This window comes from Gavialis gangeticus, unplaced genomic scaffold, assembly GCF_001723915.1.
Source record: "Gavialis gangeticus isolate Ggan-Ray unplaced genomic scaffold, GavGan_comp1, whole genome shotgun sequence".
Classification (NCBI taxonomy): domain Eukaryota; kingdom Metazoa; phylum Chordata; order Crocodylia; family Gavialidae; genus Gavialis; species Gavialis gangeticus.
Window position 1 is genome coordinate 7,936,205 of NW_017728995.1, and position 17,558 is coordinate 7,953,762.

The 17,558-nt window shown below is 41.6% G+C and overlaps 2 protein-coding genes across 3 annotated transcripts in view; one reads left to right on the top strand and one right to left on the bottom strand.

Moving 5' to 3' along the window:
* The window catches only part of GFM1 (G elongation factor mitochondrial 1), a 77,296-nt gene that overhangs the window by 32,692 nt on the left and 27,046 nt on the right, over positions 1-17,558 (top strand). Inside the window, exons 7-13 of the mRNA XM_019503211.1 lie at positions 994-1,148; positions 2,925-3,009; positions 5,806-5,943; positions 6,770-6,871; positions 8,367-8,423; positions 9,680-9,817; positions 10,632-10,714. Of these exons, the coding sequence (XP_019358756.1) occupies positions 994-1,148; positions 2,925-3,009; positions 5,806-5,943; positions 6,770-6,871; positions 8,367-8,423; positions 9,680-9,817; positions 10,632-10,714 (758 nt within the window). The remainder of the gene's footprint in view (positions 1-993; positions 1,149-2,924; positions 3,010-5,805; positions 5,944-6,769; positions 6,872-8,366; positions 8,424-9,679; positions 9,818-10,631; positions 10,715-17,558) is intronic.
* Positions 10,740-17,558, bottom strand: part of LXN (latexin) — an 11,384-nt gene continuing 4,565 nt past the window's right edge. For both annotated transcript variants that reach the window (XM_019503214.1, XM_019503213.1), the window contains 3 exons: positions 16,315-16,451; positions 11,819-11,881; positions 10,740-11,043 (listed from right to left, as the gene is read on the bottom strand). In XM_019503214.1, the coding sequence (XP_019358759.1) occupies positions 10,960-11,043; positions 11,819-11,881; positions 16,315-16,451 (284 nt within the window). In that variant the 3' untranslated portion in view covers positions 10,740-10,959. The remainder of the gene's footprint in view (positions 11,044-11,818; positions 11,882-16,314; positions 16,452-17,558) is intronic.

Sequence of the window (17,558 nt, forward strand, 5' to 3'; positions counted from 1 at the left end):
CCTCCGGACAGTTTCGCTTCGCTCGCCGCAGCTTCCTCTCGCCGCTGCAGCCGCCTGGCTTCCTCCCGGCTCCGCCTCCCTTCTTCCGGACGCCGGCGTCCCTCTTACGCTGGTCTTTGCTGCCCGAGCCACGCCTACTTCCCCGCACCTGCAGATAGTAAGGGGTTGCCCAGCGTTTCGGGCGTATGTGAGTGAGTTCAGCGCTGCTGCGCCGGGGCGGGAAGTCTCCAATCCGGCCCGCCTCTTCACTCCCTCACACCAGTACTGAGCACCTTTATCCCAAAATGAAATTTAGAAGAACAGTGACAAGCATAGTTAGCTGGAGAGCTTAACTTGTGAGAGAGAGTAAACAAATTGAGTTGCAGTTTGGCTAATCAACAAAGAAAATTTTAAATCTACAAATAGGCAAATGAATCAAGTATCAAATTTCAAATAGAGAAAAGCTTCATCTAGAGCAGTGTATTTGGTTTTTAGGAGAACTTGGATGGTGTTGGGAAAGTGAATGTAGAGGGAAAAATTTAAGGATAGATCTATTAGAAGTAGTCTCTCAGTGGAAGTTTTGATGGAAATTAAGGTTGGCTTTTGAAAAGGGATTGATTAGAATGTTAGAATATATCTAAGCTCTCCCTGTTTCAGGCACTTCTGTTGGGGCTAGTGAACTGAAAATATTTGGGATTTCTTCTTTAAACAGCTGAGGCATCAACATAGATAATGGGTTTATTGTCCATTTGAAATCTAGCCAATGTTAAGTGAGAAAAAAGAAAACTGAGCAACTCTGCAATAGCGACACTTCATACACAGTAGCATGGACACCTCCATTTATCCCTTCAGTCTAATCCTTTCTTTTTTACAGAATGATTTTTTTTTGTTTTTTATGGAACTCGCACCTTGTCCTAACGGTCTAAACTTCTTGTTGAAGGCAGTGCCTTTCTTGTACATGTAAAACATTGAAGTCACTATGGGAGCTGAAATAACACATCCATGTTTTTCTAGCTTGCAATCAGAAGAGCAACACTGAAAAAGTCTTTTTCACCTGTGCTTGTGGGAAGTGCTCTGAAAAACAAAGGAGTGCAACCACTGCTGGATGCTGTCTTAGAGTACCTCCCAAATCCATCTGAAGTCCAGAATTATGCTATCCTCAATCAGGAGTAAGTACAGAAGGAGCAAGGGTAGGAGGACACTTATGTATGGAGGTAAAAAATATTTGCGTGATTAAGATTTTAAATAGATATAAAATGGAGGAGGAAATGTGGGTAGCAATATGCAGTAATAGTACGTTTCCCCAGTCACTTTAAAGAATTATGTGACTTATGTCAGGGTGTGATGACACAATGATCTGGTCCTGTGGTTGTTTGTATGATAAAGTGGTGGCAGCACCTCGGGCTCTGTCTAGACTAGGAAGGGGGTCACTTTTGAAAATATGTTTAAACAGCTGATTAATTGCAACAAGTCTAAGTTTAAACATGCTTTTGCAGTTTAAAAAATAAAATCCAGACATTCAGAGGGCCAGTTTATATCTCTCTTTATATAAAGTAGTGATTAGAGTAATTCACAGTACTTTTGGACATATAAAATCAGATGCATCTACATAAAAACAAATCCAAGTAATGATTAAATGATTATCTTGAGGTTTTTCTTGCTATATTTGAGGTACTCTAATACTGTAGTGATAATTACAGTGTAAAACACAAAGAGGTAGAGGTGGGACCACTAAATGTGTTTTACACTCTTTCCTTGAGTGCCAACATTTTTAAGTTGACTCCTTTCCTCCCTGTTTAACCTCCAGCCCCTCATGACCCTCCATTTATATAAGAAAGGTTGTATTAAGTCTTCTTACATGGCCTTTCAGTATTATTTCTCAATTCTGTGAAAGGAATTGCTCCAGTGTGTTCCCCTTACCTTTACTGAATCCAGACTGCAATACTTTTTAATACTGATGATACCAGATTTTGTAGACCATCAGGTGAGATTCCCTGGATGGTGGTATGTGGTATAATAGCCAGGCTGTTCCCTTTCTCTCTTATTTCTTGGTACTGACAACTAGATTCGGTGACCTGTGAGCAGTAAGTAAGGTTACTTCCCCTTTTTGTTCTTCTGAATGATTCTTTGCTAATAGTTACCAGAATTCTCTTCTGCTGGGTGGGCAAAAAGAAGAGAGAGAGAGTGTGTGTGTGTGTGGTGAGCATCTCTAGCTACAGAGAAATGCTCTTTCCCGTCTTTCATATAAAGTGCTTTTGTGTAACATAACTGCAGTTCAGCAGCATTAGCTAATCTTCATAATACTTCCAAGAGGCAGTAGAATGTGCCATTTCTATTCTCTAATTTGGACATATAAGCAAATTGCCCACAGTCATGGAAGAATTTGACGTAAGAGCTGGAATTGGTACTCAGGAATTCCTGGTTTCGTTGTTCTGGGCTTAACCCCCGTCTATCTTCTTCCTTCCCCTTCCCCCCCTTGCACGCACATGCACGCGCACACACTGAGGATCGGGGGGTCAGGTCCTGGCTCTACTGAGTTCAATGAGAATTTTTCATTGACTACACAGGAGCCAAATTTTCAAGCCTAAGAATTTAGTATTGTAGTACTTGAAATATGGCTTATTTCACACAGTGGCACTTGACTCAAATTCAAAGGAGTCTTGAGCCAGCCATTTTTGTGCAGTGAAATGTTAGAGAAAAGATGCAAAGAGCAGGTTGACATCAGTTGAACATTAGGCAATTAAACCTCTACATCTCTGATCTCTATGTTGTATGAAGTAATTTCCAGAGGGCCCGTCTAGCAAGGAGGATCGGGTCTACTGTGAGATGCTAGCTAACTTCTAGCCTCTGCACAATTTTAGTAGGAATGTTGCTTGCAGTAAAGGGGCAACTGTTGTGCACTGCCTCATTACTTTTCTTTACATTTTTTTTTTCCTTTAAAAAAGGGATTCTGAGAGCAAAACAAAGCTGTTGCTGAACTCAGTCAGAGACGACTCCCAGCCTTTTGTAGGCCTGGCTTTCAAGCTGGAGGTGGGTTAATTTTTTTCTCCATAATTAAGCAAGAACAGTTAAAGTACAGGGCATTTCCTGAAATAATCAATGAGCTAAGTAGGGCTTATTGGCACTGGGCCATTGGTAATTAATCCCCAGGAAGTGTCCTCTGCAGCAATTGTTACTGGTTCTATGAATGAAACACATTAGACTTCTGTTTTAAAGTTTTTCAGTAAATGTGTAAAGGTTTGTGCATACACTGGACTTATCACTTCATCAGCACGCGCATCATGTGGCAGAAGTAAAGATCTCCACAGGACAGATACCGAGTACCTTAACCAGCTGACTTGCTTCAGTTGTTTCTGAATGTTTTGTGCTGCTAATATCCAATTCCTGCTGGCTGGCTTAGAGAGCTGAATACAGCATGTGGTGTTAACCACAGTATTGCTATACTGTGCCTGTTTTCCTTAGGCATAGAAAACAGAGCAAATCCAACCAAGGGAACTACTATAGCCAGATTTGAAAGGGCTCCATTCTTCTTTCTTTCTGCATGGGATAGACTTTTTTCACACAGCAGTTGCATATTACAGTATGTGGCACTGAGTCGAACAGCACCTGTGCTGGCTAGCAGAAGCACTTATCTCTAGCATTCAGTGTACACTGAATCCTAGGTGTTGGGTTTTAAATGAGCATGACCAAGATAAATTACCCAGCATAAAGAAGTAACCTTGTAGGTGCAGACATTGATTCTTCTCACTTGCATGGCTGTACTTTTCCAGAGATGGTAGTTAGTAGGGCTGTGAGAAATGGCACTGTTCTGTTTTGCCTTGAGTTTTGACGGTTCAAGGGAACGGCGTTCCGTTTCATTCCCATCTAGCGCAGGGGATGGGAAGTCAGCCCAGCTGGGCTGAGTTTGTTTCCCCAACACTGTGGTCAAAATGTTTCAACTAACCTCGTTTTGTTTTGTTTCGATTTTGACGTTTCGACCTTGAAATGAGTCAAAACAGTGTCGAAATGAAACAGCCAGCGAAATTTTGCACAGCCCTAGTAGTTAGTAGATGAAAAGCAAGAAGAAAGATGGGACAGAGAAGTAGGTGGTGATGACTGTGAAGAGGATACTGATAATAGCCCAATTGTAATTCCACTCTACATTGAGCTCTCATAGAAATAAACAAAGCAGTTATCAACTTTGATCCATTAAGAGTCCAGTCAAAATGAGTCATCCCGTTTATGGACACTGATTTTCAAATCAAGACAATTCTATATCGTTCTGTTAAAAAGAATTGTATAGCCTTCTCTGAAGCCTTGGAATCATTTAATCACTGGGAGACTTTTACTGTTTGATCTATTCAGTAGTAACAAAATCTGCCAGTAACTTTCCTTCAGAACTTTTGTTGATATCTTCTGCTGTATATGAATGCATCAAAACATGACTGAATTTAGAAGAGTTACAATATTTGCATTCCTTTGTATTTTGGGAAGCTTGATTTTTACTTGTTGTGTTGAAAAGTGTTATCTTTAGCCAGGTACAGATGTTCAGCTTCTACTGAGATAATTGCTTTTCTCTTAAATCAAAAATGGCTGCTCTGGAAGAAAAATAACCTGGGAGACTGAACATCTATACATTATACAAGCTTAACTCCTCCTGGGGACCAGGAGTCATGGAGCCAGGGGTAAAGGCCCCCTGCATTCCTGAGAAGGCAGGGTCATCCTGGTCTTGAGAAGGTGTTTCAGGTCAGTTGCTCTGCCCCTCCCATAAACCAAGAGGTGAGGGCAGCAGCAGCCACCTCTCCCTGCCTCATTCCCAAACCAGACAGTCCCAGTTTCAGGAAGAGGCAGGGGGCTTTGCCAACTTCCACTGGCTTCTCTTTGCTGCCCCTGCTGGGCAGCAGGATGGCAATTTTATAAGTTGGTGGCCAAGGATGCGGCACCAGGAAAGCTTCTGTGTGCATGGCTCCCAGCTGCTCCAGTTTCTAAATTGCTGCCCCTACTGCTCAGCTGAGTAGCAGGGGGCAAGAGTAAGCTGGAGGGGCAGGGAGCTGGGTGTGCAGAGACTTTCACCAGCCTGGCTCCCAGCCCTTCTGGCTTCCCTTTGCTGCATGAGACAAGCTGCTGTGCGATGGCGGCAAGGCTTTGGAGCTTTGTCACTGCAGCAAAATGCCCCTGCTTCACCCTGTGCTGCTCTGGCTCAGCCTGGGACAGCACAGGGTGTGAGGCAAAGGACTCCCAGAGTGTTGCTGCAGCAGCTGAGTGCTCCCTTCTGCTCCCTGCACTTGTCCGGTGCAAGGAGTGGGAGCTATTCTCCTGTGTGAGAGAACCAGGAGGGTTCCTGTCATGGGAGAATGTACCCGCTTCCTGCCAGTCAGCTGACTGACAGGATGCGGGGGCATTCTTCCAGGGGCTGGAACTGTTCCTGGCTGCCTATAGCAGCAGCTGCTTTTCAGTAGTTGCCAACTGCTGCTTGATAGCCTGCCCCCTTCCCAGGCAGGGAAGTTCTCCAGCTGGGGCTGGAGGAACATTTGTACCGTTCACTTCTCAGCTGTTTTTCTACTGTAAGAAATTTCTTCTGGTAGAAATGTATGTCTGTACACAGCCTTTGTTCCATGTCTGGTATGAACTAAAGCAGTATATTTTATCTCAGTGGTTTATTGCAAACCTACTGAGGAAAATGTTACTGTACAAAGTAAGTGAAAATTTGGTGGCATCCTTAGATGGAGATTAGTGATTCAACCTTTTGTTTGTATGTCTTAAATGTCATGCATAAAAAGGTGGAGCTTTTGACTCTTGTAACCTTTATGTCTCTTTTTAACACATTTTAACTTGTGCCATTTTCAGGCTGGCCAATTTGGGCAGCTGACATATGTTCGAGTTTATCAGGGGATGCTGAAGAAATCTCAATACATTTATAACACCAGGACAGGAAAGAGGGTGCGCCTGCAAAGACTAGTTCGTATGCATGCAGACATGCTGGAGGTGAGTGTGGAAATTGGAGCTAGGACAAACTTTGGATGGCATTATCCCTTTTTGAGGTATGGTTTGAAAAGTGAGGTGCTACTTTCCTATCACATTAGTTGGAGATGGTAGAGATTATCTGCTCTCACTTGGCCCTGTTACTGTATTGTGGACTTCATGGGTATAACTGGATACTGAAGTGTTCTTTTTATATTATTTTTTCCATTGAACCAGGAAGATTCTCCACACACATTTGGTGCCAAATCCTGTAACAGGGTTTGTTGGCTTTGGGCTAAAGGAAGCCAGGTGTGACTTTTTCCCTACAGAGTCCTTACTTGCATCTGCTTTACGAAGGCTGTCTTCCTTCTTCTGACAATAAGCATCTTGAATGAGGTTTTAGAGTTATTAAAACTATAAAATGTCTCCCAAAATGCTACAAATATTGTCCCTGCTAGAAAAGATGTCACTGTAGGAGCCAACTGGATTTCCTTCTGGAATTCTTGTCATTTTAACTCCATGACTGGGTCAAGACTGCATGAAAGTTAGAAAGTGATACTGGCACTATTTCTCTTTGGCAAGCTATTATTGCAGTTGAAACCCCCTTTCATGCTTCTACATTGAAATCTTAGTGAAAAAAAATCATATTTGCCTATGTACAACACATTTCAATCAAAGCTGGAATCTTCTAAGGAGTTGAAAAGAGCTGGGCATTCAACTTCCTTAAGCTCAGGTTTTATCATAGTTCTTTCTGTTTGAAACTGGATGTAGTTGTCTGTGCACATTAAATACAGTATGTTGTTTCCTTTCAGTACCATGCAAAAAGCTAAACTTGCTGTTTTTTCTTTAGGATGTAAATGAAGTTTATGCAGGAGACATATGTGCATTGTTTGGAATTGATTGTGCAAGTGGAGATACATTCTGTGATAAATCTAATAATCAAATTTCCATGGTAAGTATAAATTTTTCAAACACCCGATTCATTGCACACTCTAGGTTTGTCAGGATTTTATTCTTAATCCTTTTTTTTAGTTTAAAAGCTCAGTTTATTTAGGTAAGTGACATACAGTTAGAAATTACTTGAGGAAATGTGATATTGGTTTAGAATTATAAAATCATGGGAAATTAGAGTTGGAAGGGACATTTAGAGATAATCTAGTCCCACCTTCTGCTCAAAGCAGGACCATCTGCAATTAGATTATCTCAGCCAGTGCTTTGTCTAGCTGGGTCTTTAAAATCTCCAAGTATGGAGACTCCACAACCTCTCTGAGTTGTGTCCCACTGCTTTACTACCCTCCTAGTGAGAGAGTTTTTCCCAATATCTAACCTAAACTTCCCTTGCTGCAACTTGAGACTATTGCCCCTTGTTCTGTCATCTGCCATCACAGAGAACAGTTTGACTGCATCCTCTTTGGAACCTTCCTTTAGGTAGTTGAAAGCTGCTATCAAATCCTCTCTGTCTTCTCTTCTCCATACTAAATAAGCCCAATTCCCTCAATCTTTTTTCATAAGTTATGTCCCCCAGCCCCCTCACCATTTTTGTTGCCCTCCGCTGGTTTCTCTCCAATTTGTCCATATCCTTTCTGTAGTAGGGGCCCCAAAACTAGAAAAAAATTGTCAAAGCCATTTCCAGCTGGGAAGCTCAGGCCCACATGACAGGGCCTGAATTTGTAATCTTCTGGTCCCTAGCACACTACACAAGTCCCTTGGCCACAGAACCTGAAAAATGCTCAACTCAGCAAGGGCCACTCATTCAGACTGAAGATCAGGTGCCCACATCCAGACTTTCAACTCAGCCTTTCAGCTGGCTGCTTAACACTGAGGCCCCTTAGCCACTGAACAGGCCTAAAACTTTTCTCAAGCCTACATGGGCTGCCATTTCTAGCTGGGAAGTTCGGGGCCTCACACGCAGGCTTGAACTTGCAGCTTGATGGTCCCCAGCTTGCCACACAAGACCTGGGGCCACAGAACCCAGGTCACTTTATACTATAACAAATAAAAAAAATTGGGGTGCATGTAGATAGATAAACAGTATATTACACAGAGTAACACACTTAACACCAAATATTTTCAGCTCTAAGGGACATGATTATTATTTCTTTAAGCATAAAAGGTTAATACAGAGAGTGTATGTATGCCCACACTCCAAATAGCATTTGGGTAGAAAAACTACTTTGTATCTATACATATAACAGTGTTAGGAACTTGAATGCAGACCCAAGCAACAGTACTAGAACTGTATATTCTGCAATTACCTTGTGTATTAGGTCAAGGTCCTGGTATAATCTCGAGATGAATTACATAATTTTGTAGTCTTACTATACTTGATATAAGGCTGAACTAAGCCACACCATGAAAACTATGCTGTGGGAATCCGTAGTTTCTGAACCCAAAACTTCAGTTCTACTGCAGGTTTGTTATTTGATAACTCTTTATAATCATTACAGGAATCAATTCATATCCCTGATTCTGTCATTTCTGTAGCCATGAAGCCTTCTGACAAGGTAGGATAAGTATGAACAAGCATATAGAAAACTTTCTTGTCCAAGTTACCTTCCCTTCCTTTTAGCCGTTTACTTGAGGGAAACACTTTGTATTTGTCTAATCTGGAAAAATGAATACAGTGTTAAAGTGTGTTAATTTACATGTTTGCTTACGCATATGTATAAAAGTGTTAGCTTGCAGTGACTAACCGTAGGGGTTTCTGTAAATTAAGAACTGTCCCTGTTGGCATAGCTTTAAGCAGCTAAATCATGATAACAGTTCTCTGAGTTAAAAAACAGCTGACTCCAGTCTTCTTTCTTGATCTCAGTTATGACATTTTCCTGGTACGAAAGGCATTTTTTATTGTATTGTTCAGACTGTTCACCTTATCTTTTGGGGAGTAAGTCCTATTATAAATAGAACTGAGTAAATATGGTAGTCTAAGATAAGGGCTCTTCCTGTTTAACTTTGGGGGGAAGCCCCTTGTCTTAGAATTGCATGAGATGGGGATGGGAGGCAGGCAGCTGCTGTGACTCAAACTCCAGCCCCAAGGTGGGTTAGGACCATAGCTGCCGCTGCTGCCTGTCCCCCACCCCCACTAATTCTGCACCCTACGATTCCCCCTTCCTCCCATCCAGCCTTTGCCCCCCCTCCCCTTGGTTGTACCAGCAAGCTTTATCTGTGCTGCAGCCTCGCTTATTGAGCATGGCCCCAGCCCAGCCTGTAGCAGTGGCATGCAACCCACATGGCTGCTACAGGGGCTGGTGTGGACGCTTCTGGGGCTGGTCTGGGCTCCGTGCTCAGTGCCCCAGGCCAGAATGAGGTCAGAGTCTGCCAGAATGGAGCACAGGTAAGGAAGGAGTGGGGGTGGGAGCAGAGAGGCTTGGTGGGGAGCGGCCAAGGGGGGCCAGGTAGGGGACAGAGGTGGCAAGGGGCAAACAAGCAGAAAGCAAGGTGCTTGACCTCCCCACCTGCCCTTCCCCACTGTCTGCCCCCCTGCAGAAATGTGGGGGGTGGGAAACAAATTAAAGATGTCCCTCTAATACGTCTAAACCAACTATATATGGAAAATTATAACAGATTTAAAATTTTCCATGTATAGAATCTAATTATTGGGGGGGGTCATCTTAGATTCAAGTAAACACGGTAATCTGTTTGGGGAAGCAACTCTGGACTTTGTTGCAAGGAAACCATTCTACCTATCTTGTTACTTGCTGCCTGTTGAATATTAGGCAACAAAAACTGATATTTTTTACATGTGTTTGGATTATTTTAGAATGACTTGGATAAATTTTCAAAAGGACTGAACCGGTTTACAAGAGAAGATCCCACCTTCAGAGTCTACTTTGATGATGAGAACAAGGAAACCATTGTTTCTGGAATGGGAGAACTACATCTGGAAATCTATGCTCAGGTGATTATTAAAGCTGAATCTGAGAGCTGGACTTTGGGTTGGGGAAAGTTTTCCTCCTAACTTTGCCTTTAGGATACTGGTTGTGTTGCTATTTGCTATACGCTTTTAAAGACAGCTGACTTCATCATGTAAAAGGGTTAAATGATTCCAATATATGGGGCCCATTTTGGCAACTGGATGCCTGGGGGTCATATGGAGCTAAGAGGGATTTTCAGAGACACAGAATTCCACACTTTGCAGATCTGGTGCAGGCATGGGGCCACTGGTTTTAAGTGTGTAGAAATCTGTACACTATAAGTTGCTAAAAGTATCTGTATAAATAATTTTGGCTGCTAATGATGGTTACTAAAGAACAATTACATCTAGAGATCTGTATGTTTTTTAATGTTTCTAGGATTCTTTTCTTTCAACTACTTTCTTTCTTCTTTCTTTCCAATCTACTTAAATTTCTATCTTTAAAAAAAAAAACTTGTGGTGGGGAGGGGAAACCTCCAGTAGATCATAATAAATATGTTCCCTCTATCCATACTGCCTCCTTTCTGGGTTTCCCACAGTACTGGGGGGGAAAATCAAGAAGGGTAAAGGAAAATGGATTGTAAAACTAACTGAAAGGAAGATTTGTTTGGGAGTGAAGGGAGGGCAACAACTTAAGCGTATTCTGATTGATTGATTGTTAAATATAACACTTGACACTTATGACACTCTTTCAAACTATTTTAATAACCATGATCAAATTTAATATTTAACTTCTCAGTAATAAAGATATTGCCTATACAAAGAAATGGTTCCAGTTATTTTTTTACTGTTTCTGCAGCGAATGGAAAGAGAATATGATTGTCCTTGTACTATGGGAAAACCAAAAGTTGCCTTTAGAGAGAGCATTGCAGCACCTGTACCGTAAGTATTAGCATAATATACCAAATTAGCCTTGCACTAAATGTGTTGTTTTTGTTATAGATTTACACTGTAGAGAAATATTAACACTTCTCTTGACTTGTTTGGTCAAGATAAAACAGAAAAAAAGCAAGGAAGTTTAACTGCCTGAATATATTTTTACTTTGAATCCTATATACCTGTTTGCTTATATAACCCTTCTGTCACCAAAGCATCTCTTATTGAAGTACTGGATGACTAGTCCTCCTCTATTTTGGCTGACGGCTGTTTTGTGTTACTTTAACACCGTGCTGTGGATGCCAGAGAACTTGCATTTGCCAAGGAATAATTTCCTGTGGATAAAAAGTACATGAGGTGTTGAAGAAAGGGAAAGATTACTTCCTTAGGACAATATTGACCTAGAATATGTGCTTCTATTTATGGGCATGTCTGCAGTGCAGTCACAGGTCTAACTGTAGCTTATGTAGATATACTGAACTGACTTTAAGCTAAGTAGATTAGATACTGAGAACACAGGTCAAGATGGGCTAGTTGTCCTGCATTTACCAAGGTCTGCAGAGAATTCTGGAGTCCGCTGAGCTCCTGTTGACATAACTACACTGTTACTGGTTTGCAAGTTAGCTAGTTTAAGGCCAGCTGAAAATATCTTAGCTGTTGTTAGACCTCGGATTGCACTGTAAACATGCCCTTAGAATCCCAAACAAGCATACTGGTAGGGAAATAAGCCTGTGTGTAGTTCTGGAGTTAATTGAGGTTGCTTCCCACTAAAATGAATGATACCATAGACGCATAAACCTTACTGAAAGTGCAGGAGGATATAGTGCCAGCACTTGGAATGGGAGAGGAATCCTTCCTCACTATTGATAAATTATTTCTGACAGCAGATTGTGGTATCTAGAGCTGCAGGTCTAAAACTCCCTTCTCTCTTTCCATCAAATGCATGTTTCCCAGTAATAAAATGTTTACAGGAGACTCAGTTGTCCAGTGAAGGATGGTTTATGATGGTGTCATTTGAGGAACTTGAGATGCTGCTACCACTGGTACCAGAAAGGCAATTCACAAATTTATAAAAATACCCCTTTTGCTTTGCAATGAAACAAGTTTTACCTGGGACACAAAGTCATGAAGCAGGACTGTGTAGTCAAATTCAAGATAATCATCATTTCTTTTCTGGAAAGAACATAAAAGATAAGGCAATAAGGACTAAGATTCAAAGGCTTTTTTATTTCACTTCCCTCCACCCCCCATCTTCTCATTAAAACCTATCATGCAGTTGCAGCTGGCCATAGTTTTAAAAAAAATCTGTGAAATGTTGCAGACCAAACTGCTGGTAGCTGATATTAGTGGGTAAACAGATGAAACTTAGGTTTGTTCTGTGCTGCACTTCATGTGAAGCATCTGTAAGGGAAAACACAGTTTGAAGCCACATGGGTTGCTCAGACAGCTCTATTTAAAAAGTTAAGCTTGATTTAATTAAGTTTGTTCCTTTTCAGGGGAAATACTGAGGCTTTTATTTTCCAAACTACTTGTTTGTTATTGCAGACTCTCTTATACTATTTACTTATGTCTCTATGGGGACTCTTTGCTTTGGCTCAAAATAATTTAGAGTTTGTCCTATTTGGCACTTTTGACCAGTTTATCATTTAGGAAAACCTAGTTACACAGGCAATGGTATGCAGCAGAAACTAGTCTGTATTTTAGAGCAAGCAAATATTGCTGTACAGATAGATACCTCATTAGTGACACTACTACCAGTACAGTTGGATGAGTTGCCAACCATAGGCAGTTATCTTCACAATTAGTGGGGTAGGGAAGGAACTATAGTTAGCCTTTACTCTTTGCCAGGGAGCCAGTTTGTTTCAGTCCTGTTAGTACTAAATCCTCCTATTATACATCTCATGTTTGCTGTCAGTTCAAACATAATGCTTTCTGCTCCCGCCCTAATCTGTTGCTTTGCTTTCCACTTCCTTCCCTGTGCTCCCTGCCTCAGCTGTAGCTTTGTTTTTTGCTCCTTGCTGTTTCAGCTACTGTGCTGCCTTTCCCTTTTGTGGTCTGCCATGAGCTACACACAGAGGCTGCCAGTGCCACTTGTGGCCCACGTACCACAGGTTGGCCACCCCTGCTTTACATAATGTGTGCTTAGGTCAAATCCAGACCTAAGATGAAAGGGATAATTTACAGAGAGACTGAATTGCACATAAATATCCTGGGCATCCAGCACTGTGAGATTCAATATGCAGGATACTAACAGATTGCATATTTAAGGAAGGTGGGGGGTAGCTTCTGACCCCCATAGCATTGCCAGATGGGTTTCTGGGGGGCCCTAGAGAGTGGGAAAAGGTGTTGGCTTCCCTCTACAGTTCTACACATTCAGCAAGGGTCTCCTCCTTCCCCCTTTTTTTCTGTAGAAAGAAGAGCCAGTAGGGTCCCTTTTTCTCTTGGTTGCTTCTCTGCAGATATGCATTTGCTTCTGACAACTGTAGATAACTGTGGGACTTTCAAATATATGCAAGTGAGTTAGAAGAACAAATCTTAATTTGTACAGTATGTCAACAAAGAGAAGAAATTAACTAAATTGTAAATGGGGAAAGATTTGCAAGAAACTGAGAAGTATCACCATCCTAATAGCTTATGAAGGTAGAATGCAAAGACTAAAGGGCAAAGTGAGAATGCCTGACCTCACAAAATTTGTCTTCCTCTCCTGCTCTAAGGCAGCCACTGACAGGAGCAAAAATTAACAAATCCTGTTCCCAGGTTGAAGCTGCGGTTTTTCACACTCAAAGCTTCATTTGAATTCACTGGGAGCATTAACTACTCCAGTAATTGTACTCTGAAAGATTGTTTTAAACAGTTGAGGACCAATCTTGACAGCCTAAGTCCTAAATGGTGTTAGTTGTGAATATTCTCAATGTCAATGTTGTTGTTTTACATTTCAGTATTGAGCCTTATTGTGTTGGACAATTGTTCCTTTAATTGAATCATTAATAAGAGCTCTCTTTCAGTCTTACAGTCTTAAAAGAGAAAAATCCAGAGGGCATTTTCTCCACTATACAATTTTCCCAAAGCAAGAATATTCATGTCCCTTTACAATATTTACAAAATGGAATTCAAGAATAAAAGTAAATTAGGCAAAGCCAAAGTAAAAACTAACGATGTTTGGATTTGTTAAAGATTAAATTGAGACTTGGTTCCTTGCTTGAGGATCCTTTAAATAAATTAACAAATAGTGAAAGATCAGCATCCTAAAAACATAGATTTTCTCATAGTGGAGTTGAGATGCAGCCGACTGCTGTTCCTTCAGCTCACATAGTAGAGAGAGATCAGCAAGTGATAATTAGAGGCTTGAGGGTGGTGTAGGTTGAAAGATAAAGCAGAGTAATAATAAGTAACATAGTGTGCAGAAGAAAGAACATGCAAAGCTAGGGAAGTAAAGTAATCAGATAAAACCCTAATCAAATAAAGTGATCAGATCAGAGATGAAACATCACAGCATATGACTAATCATGTGATATGCTATTGTCTCCAAGAATATGCAGGCACTGCATTAAAAAAAAAATCAAGCAAAATTAAATTAATAAAGGGAAGGAATTATCTAAGTAAACAGTTCAGTAAGAAGAAATATCTTCTTTTAATAAACCAGAAAGAATTGATTAAATGTGCAATAAAATAAGCAATCCATAGAAAGATTCAAAATGCAAATGACCATTGATTAAATCCTAAGGCTAGGCTTTTCACAAGGGCTGTAGGAATCCTAGATATAGATAGGTATGCACCTCAAAACCTTTTAAACTTTTGGGAGGCAGCAGTTCCCTTGGCATATTAGATAAGAAGCTGAGACATGGGCAGGTTTGGCCTATAATTCATATGCCCTTTGCCAGCTACTTCTAATTGCATCCATTGTGTGATTCCATTATGTAACATAAGACCTAAAATCACGCAGTTACATATAAATGTGACATAGGACCACTGAATGTTGCATTTCTGAAATGCCTTGAACTGATATGGTGATGAGTACTGAGACGCATTTCACTGCCCTCCAAATTTTCTGTTAGTATTAATACATAATACTAAAAGGTACCGAAGGAACTGGCCAGTGTCATAGCAGAACCACTGGCATGGCTGTTTGAGTGCTTGTGGCACTCGGGTCAGGTCCCAGAGGACTGGAGAAGGGCCAATGTGGTTTCTATTTTCAAGAAAGGGAGGAAGGAGGATCCGAGTAATTATAGGCCAGTCAGTCTCACCTCTGTCCTTGGAAAAGTCTTTGAAAAGATTATTAAAGATCATACTAGCATGAGTCCAGTGGGAGAAATAATGCAGCAGGGCAACCAGGATGGATTCGTAGTGGGCAGATCATGTCTGACTAATCTAGTTTCGTTTTATCACAAAACGCTAAGACACAGGAGTAGAGGAGGATATCGTTTTCTTAGATCTTAGGAAGGCCTTTGATACCATATCTCATCCCATTCTCGTAAATTAAGAGGCTATGACTTGAATGCTTACATGGTCCTGTGGGTGGCAAATTGGCTTGGGGGTCGAACTCAGAGAGTGGTAGTAGATGGGTCGGTATCGACCTAGAAAGATGTGGGTAGTGGGGTCCTGCAGGACTCAGTCCTTGGACCTGTACTCTTCAGTGTCTTAATGTCTTCATCAGTGACTTGGATATGGGCGTGAAGTGTACTCTGTCCAAGTTTGCGGATGATACTAAATTGTGGGGGGAAGTGCACACTCCGGAGGGTAGGGAATGACTTTAGGCAGACCTGGACAGGTTGGATAAGTGGGCAGAACACAATCAGATGCAGTACAACAAGTACACCTACTGGCTGAGGAATGACCCCCTCAGAAGCACGGAGAGGGATCTTGGAGTCATAGTGGGCTCCAAGATGAACATGAGTCATCAGTGTGATGAAATCATCAGCAAGGCTAACCGCACCTTATCATACCTTATCAGCAGATGGGGGATCGGACTCAATGATCCATTGAGGTCCCTTCTGACCCTAGCAGCTATGAATCTATAACTAAAGGCGCTAACACATGTGCAGGGAGGCTGCTCTGACATGGTGTAAATCCAGTGTGTCAGAGCAGACGTAATTAGTCAAATCTGCTGGAGTGTAGAAATTAACGCAGAAAAGAACCATACTGTATCAGTTTTACTGTTTTCCGTTTTGAACTAACGCTTGTCGAATGAGTTCAAAGTACCCCACCACCATTTTTTCAGCAGGGACTGATTAGCACAGCTCACTAATAAAAGCGCCTCACCACCCAGATCAAGTCTATGAAGCCCCAAGCTTTCAAAAGTAATTGTGGTGCCAGGGTAGGGAAGGAGAAAGGATGAGAAATGGATCAGTCAATATGTGCCACTTTCAGACTGCAACTGCCCCTTAACTGGAATAGAAAATTGTCTATGAGCTTTTGCTGAGGATGGGGAAAGAGGACCCATTAAAATAAATAAGGGATTATCCTAGTCTCAGTAGGACTCATAGATTCTGTAGCAGTATATACATCTGGGTGTACTGATTCTTCTACAATCTATAATATCTTGGAGTATCCTTAGATAGCAGCTCCTCTGAGTTTAATTGCAAAGCACTGATTGGCGCGGTACTTACTACCTGTTGAACATCTTGAATTTGAGCTAGGTTGTACCACGTGTTTTCAGTTGAGTTCTGCCATATAATGTAATCACAGGCAGAGAAAGCTAGATGTCTGATAGGCTCCATTTCTGGGGGTACAATGCCAAAACTATCTAGGATCAAAACAAATATATTAATCAAGATTTTCACACATTTGATGTAAAACGTATTTAATCTCATCCTAGCAGCTTCGCTTCATCTTTCAAGTGAGGATTACGTCCAGTGATCTTATGTCTCACTTGGTATAATTCTATTGTCTTGCAAGACAGAAACATACCTACTACTACCAGATAGGACACTGGTTTGGGAGACCTGGGGAGTCCCAATTTGAGCACTTATCTACTGTGTGACCTTAAAGTCACTTCACTTTTGTGATCTTGCTGTCCTCTCCTAAATTTCATCTGGTTTGTGTATGTAGATAGTAAACTCTTCAATAGAGGGATTATTTTATAGGCGTACAGTAGTGGTGTGCAAAATGGGCCATATTCGATTCAGATTTGGATTCAGCCTGAATCGGGGACAGTGATTTGATTTGTTGATTCAGATGATTGTCCCCGATTTGATTCAGCGGAATCCGAATCTGAAGATTCAATGTTGATTCAGAGAATCAGCGATTTGGCCATAGATGCAGCTTTAAATGTTTTTTCTATGTACCTCAAGGTACCAAGCACAGCTCGTGAACGCTGCGGTGCTGGGGCAGGGTGCATAACCTCCTGCCCCATGGCGATCGGCAGTGGGGGGACCTCAGGTGCCCCCCCAGACCTAGGAAGCATCAGTTGCTGAGCCGCGGACCCGGAAGTGGACCGAAAGTGCCTTAGGTCCACTTCCAGATCTGCTGCCAAGCATGCTGGGGAGCTCCCCGCGCTCCTGTGGGATGTTCCATCTGCCTCAGCAACTCACCATTCACGAGCTGCCTGGTACCTTGAGGCGTGTAGAAAAAACATTTAAAACTGTATCTATATCTGACTTGCTGAATTTTTCCGAATCTCTTTGATCTCTTTTGCTGAAAGGTGATTCAGAGGGTTCCAATTCAATTTGGAGATTTGGCCACCGAATCTCCGCCAAATCAAATCAGGGACTGAAGCTTTGCACAGCCTTAGTGTAAAGCACAGAGCCTGTTATAATGACATCCCACTTTTATTTTGGATTTGGGAGCTATTTTAATGCTCAGAGCTACAAACAAAGAAGAACAATCTTTTTTTTTTTTTTTTTTAAGATTA